Source organism: Acipenser ruthenus, chromosome 7 (genome assembly GCF_902713425.1).
Source record: "Acipenser ruthenus chromosome 7, fAciRut3.2 maternal haplotype, whole genome shotgun sequence".
NCBI classification, from domain to species: domain Eukaryota; kingdom Metazoa; phylum Chordata; class Actinopteri; order Acipenseriformes; family Acipenseridae; genus Acipenser; species Acipenser ruthenus.
This window is the reverse complement of record NC_081195.1, coordinates 59,433,882-59,438,881: the sequence shown is the minus strand read 5'-3', so window position 1 is coordinate 59,438,881 and position 5,000 is coordinate 59,433,882. Positions and strand designations below refer to the sequence as shown.

At 33.0% G+C, this 5,000-nt stretch overlaps 1 protein-coding gene across 13 annotated transcripts in view; it reads left to right on the top strand.

The window, feature by feature from the left end:
• LOC117415762 (forkhead box protein P2) overlaps positions 1-5,000 on the top strand; it is a 157,295-nt gene that overhangs the window by 80,108 nt on the left and 72,187 nt on the right. For 8 of the 13 annotated variants that reach the window (XM_034026547.3, XM_034026549.3, XM_034026545.3 and 5 more), the window contains one exon: positions 4,295-4,472. The exons of the other annotated variants lie outside the window; for them this stretch is intronic. In XM_034026547.3, coding sequence (XP_033882438.1) covers positions 4,305-4,472 — 168 coding nt within the window. In that variant the 5' untranslated portion in view covers positions 4,295-4,304. The remainder of the gene's footprint in view (positions 1-4,294; positions 4,473-5,000) is intronic. 13 annotated transcript variants of the gene reach the window in all.

The following is a 5,000-nucleotide window of genomic DNA, read 5'->3' as shown; positions in this document are numbered from 1 at the left end:
TGTGGTGCTCTTAATACTGTTCTTTTATAATAGGTGCTGTTTTAAAAATGGCTGTTTCTTAGTGAAAACATGTTTTTTTTTTTCTTTTTTTTTTCCTGCACTGCACCTGTTAGTTTTAACTTCTTGTAGAATGTGTGTGAGGTGATTTGGAAAAGCATTTTATTTTGTTTATGGTGGGTTGTTTCTAAAGCTTTTGAAATTTCAATTTCAGAATTTCCCTAATTTGCGATTTGATGTACATTTTATTTTTATACAGTTTATTTTAAGAGTATTATTTTAAGATTTTCAATGCAATGTGCACAGCTTATACAGTTTTAACGTCGTCCTTCGTATTTGGCATTTTGATTTGTTAGGCAATCTACAGTATAAAAATGTATAGCATATTTAGAATGCTAGCTCTTTATTTTGTATGTATTGTACTTCACGTCAATGATGAATTAAGTTCACTGGAGCACAAATGTTGTATTTAAAATACTATCCTAGTCCAACTTTTAGATCTTAGCCAAGTGAAAAAGAAGTAGACTGACTGTAAAATGTAATTATAATTAAGCAATATGCACCCCTGCCTGTGCAGCTAACAACTATAATGAATGGAATTTGTGGATCGCAGATTATCTGGTTATCATAGAATCCAAGTGTATGGTGTGTTTTTTTTTTTTACATTGATGTAGATTCTGATGTAGATTGCCTTTTTAAACATAGGCATGGTAATTGTATAATAACACTGTGGACTATTTTCAAAGCATTTTGTGTTGTAGCAATTGGAGATAGGACATCTTTATATCTTGACAGAACTCTATAGGGGAATAACATGCTGTTACTTTTTTTATTGTGACTTAAAGGATCGTGAGATTAAAAAAAAAAAAAAAAAAAAAAAAGCATAATCTCAAGATGATTTGACTGAGAAAGAGCTTGTTTAATTGGTTATTGCACATTATCAGAATGTTTTCTGGAATAAAAAGGTGGAAAGGCAGTTGCTCGTTAACACGTGGTGTGATGTGTGCAGTGCAGATGGACCTCAAATACTGTTCCTCTCATTTTTGAAGGATAATTTAGGTTCACCAAGTCCAAAAACAAAAAAAGATGTTTTGATATAACACTACTGTAAAACTGTATTTAATTGCATATTTGAAGGAAAATAAGCAAATTAAATATTCTGTATGCATAGAGGACCTATTATACAGAAAAGCTATCTTCAAAACATCATTATTAACGCTCTTAATATTGTTTAATAGATTGCAGATCATGTCCGCTGCACCTTGCAGTCTTTTTATAGTACATACAGTATAGTGCTTTCTTTATACTGAATAAGGGAAGCTTGTTAAGAAACCTAGCATGTCTATGGCTATGCCATTTGTATAAATAAGCCATAAAATAAATACAAAAGCACTGTTGTGACTATAACAAGGAGTCGTATACTAATTTTATATAATAAGTGGTTGGGCACACTTTATTCAAGATTACGGCTGCAAGAAATGGCATGAATTGCTGGGTGTGTTTTAATGCTGGATTATAGCAATTTGAAACATGTCAAACACATGGCTAACACCTCATGCTTCACTCATTCTTGCGTAAACCTACACAGCCATCATCCATTCTGCAAGTAAATATTGTTACACCAAGTAACCTTTCAATCCCAGATTGTTGGAGAAGAGAAAGCACTATCTTGTGCAGTCGGTTCCAGTGTTGGTCTCCTGCTTTTAAAGTGTAAAATAATAACAGTGCAGAAAATAAATGCTGTGGAATATATAAAACACTTATTGAACATTTTTGTATTTTTTGTACTTTATGGGGAATATAATTTGGAAATGTTATGCATTCTTTGGTGTGGGCTCTATAAAGGCCAGGTGTACTGTATACTATGCCCTTTACAGTGTGATACCAAATTGGATTATTGCTGACAACAAGTGTATTTTTCTTGGAGTTCCCAGACAAGAGATACAGGTATAAACCACATGTCATGCAAGGTCTTCTCCATACAGATTGCACACACTACGTGAATCTTCGCTGTAATTGTAGAGTAGGAGGTAGGTCACTTCAAAAGCGCCAGATTTTGTACACTTTAACCACCTTTAACTTGAAAAAAGTATTTTGTTAATCTCAATCTAGCTCCACGTTATTTTATTTTACCTGTAAATTATTATACTAGTTCAGTTTAATTTGGGTTCATTTAAAAAGGGCCTCCCATTGTAATTTGCAATGTTAAGTAGGTACAAAAAAAGACTACATTTTCATATAACTAGTAAAAGCAATCAGGCCGCTTTTCTCTGAATATTTTAAACATTGTGCATGTAAAATTTATGACTAATTTGAATACTTATTAGCTGCCTGATCTCAGAAAAGAGTACTAGCTTTGTTTTCTTGCGAAATTCATCACTGGGTGTCACTTTTTCCATTTGTATTCTCTTTCTTAGCTATTGTTCAATAAAATGTTTAACAGGGAGTGTTTGTTCATAAACACATCTGGTACAGCAGTTGTTTACTGTAGCTATAGCAGCTGTCACCCTTTATGTAACTTTGCTAGTTTGTTTTACCTGTATCCTGTTTATTCTTGTTCTGAACATCCTCAAATTAGAAAGCAGCAGGTTGTATATGCCTGACAAAACTGACATGTTTGTTGGCTTTAAGAGCAGAGGCAGAGAGAGTGGTTCACTGGTAAAATCGTTAATCTGCAGTTCCTGACTCGCTGTTTGTATTTCTTTTTTGTTATATAATTAAGATGAAACATTTTAACTCTGGCACTGTATATACAATATGTTTGCAGGGCATTAAAGAGAAAAAATAAAATTAATAAAATAAAAACATTGGCTATAAATCAATGTTTCTGAATTATATAACGTTATAGATCTTGAATAATGTTGAATGAATCAATAATATTAATAATAATTCAGTGAGTGGACAGCTGAAAACAATTGTATTCTAAATGTGTTAAATACAAATGTTACACCAAGTTAATGGCAAATCTTGCAAACATTATCTTCCCTGTTCTGAACAATACAACAGTAAGCTAAATCCGGTGTGAGATTTTGGTGTATGGTGTGTTTTAATTATTGGGTGTGTTATACTGAATATATGTATAAGGAAACTGGTATCTTGAAAAACAATGAAAGTTTATGTGTGTGCATGCATTTGTATGTGCTATGTATGTGTAATATACTGTACAGACCCATTAGATTATGTGTAGGGTGGTGGTGATGAAAACAGTGTAAGGTAGGGCTAGTTAAAACCCATGAAAAGAAGGAAAAAAAAAAGTTCACATACAGTACCTTGAAATTTGTAGTTGGGTCAGGGTGTTTCTTTATTTATTTCAACTGATCTTGGCAGGACAACTCCTTGCTGTCCTGAAAGTACAGTACATTTATGCAGTGAAAATGATAAAACATTTATTACAGTAGAGAATGTAATATGCATAATTTATGCTGTTTTTAGCACAATCATTAGTGATATTCTTGATAGGTTTTATTTCTTGCTTTTCATATCTAATACATGCCAGGAAAATTAATTTTATATTTTTCATTTATTTGCCCATGTTAAAATTGAGTTTTAAGTCATCTTCAAGGGAACAGTTTGATTGCTGCTTACGCATGAGCTTAATTACTTCCTAGGAAGAACAGTATTACATTTTTTTAAATGTCACAAAAATAAATTAATATCAGCCATATGATTTAAAAAAAACAAAAAAAAAACTAGCCAATATCTGACGTAGGAGCTTTTTCTTAAAGCCTCCAAGGCATAATTTTTTTTAGTCACAAAAAAGGGAGAAGCCTATTGTACTATTTATCACTGGGTGATAAATAGTATAATGTAACTCCCCTACAAAATTTTAATTTTCCATGATTAGCTGTGCATCATTAAACAACTGCTTTTACATAAGATGTGCTGTAAAATTCAGACCGAATCAAGACAGTGAATATTTTAAGTAAGGCGATACAGTCAGCCATGGTTGTCAAAGCCAGATAGAAGTGTGTGTGTGCGCGCAACCATACCTTCACTCAAAATGTTTTACAGAAAGATGGTAAGACCTTTTAAACACAGTGCCTTGCTCATAAAAGCTATTTGACTATACCTGATCCTGCTGCATGACTTGTCATGTTGGTGGTTAAAATCTGACCACATGTAAAGATTGCTTACAAAAACCACACATTCAGTTGTATTTCTTCATTTGTTCAATGAGTGTATACTGCTCTTTGCTTCACCCCCCTCCTTGCTTTAATTTGCAGAAAGGGACTACCCTTATAATGGGAGTGTAAAGGTATAACGAGAGCATTAATTGATGCCTCTTAATCACTTTTAGGTATTAAGTCATGATGCAGGAATCCGCGACAGAAACAATAAGCAACAGTTCAATGAATCAAAATGGAATGAGCACTCTAAGCAGCCAATTAGATGCTGGCAGTAGAGATGGAAGATCAAGTGGTGACACGAGCAGTGAAGTAAGCACAGTTGAACTGCTGCATCTGCAACAACAGCAGGTAAGTTGTGTTGTCCTTAAGAATTAGTATATCATTACAAGTAAACAACAACAGCTATGCTTGTAGATGGAAATAATTATATGCAGTGTGTGATATATATCACATCGTTTACAATTTAATGTGTTTACAATTATACCCAATTATTGTTTTGCATACTGTGAGTGGGAAAGGCTGCAGTTTGCTTGCTTGCTTTGTTTGTACTGTGGTGAATTACCAGAGGGAGACTTGTTTTGTTTTTTGTATTTTTGTGCACATTTTTTATTTATATTTTTGTAAATGGCAATGTAAATTAATACAAGCTTTTCTTTTGGAGGCTTTCAATGTTGTTACAGTTACATGAGTTGTGATACTTAATTATCCACCAGAGGGCCATGTACTGTAACTTGATCTTAACTTTGTCTACAAAAACTGTAGTAAACCTTGAATCGGGGGAAGACATTAAAAGGATCTAATTGATCTCTCAAAAAAAAAAAAAAAAAAACTGGATAGACTAAAATACTGTATATCTGCACCACCAACAACAATATA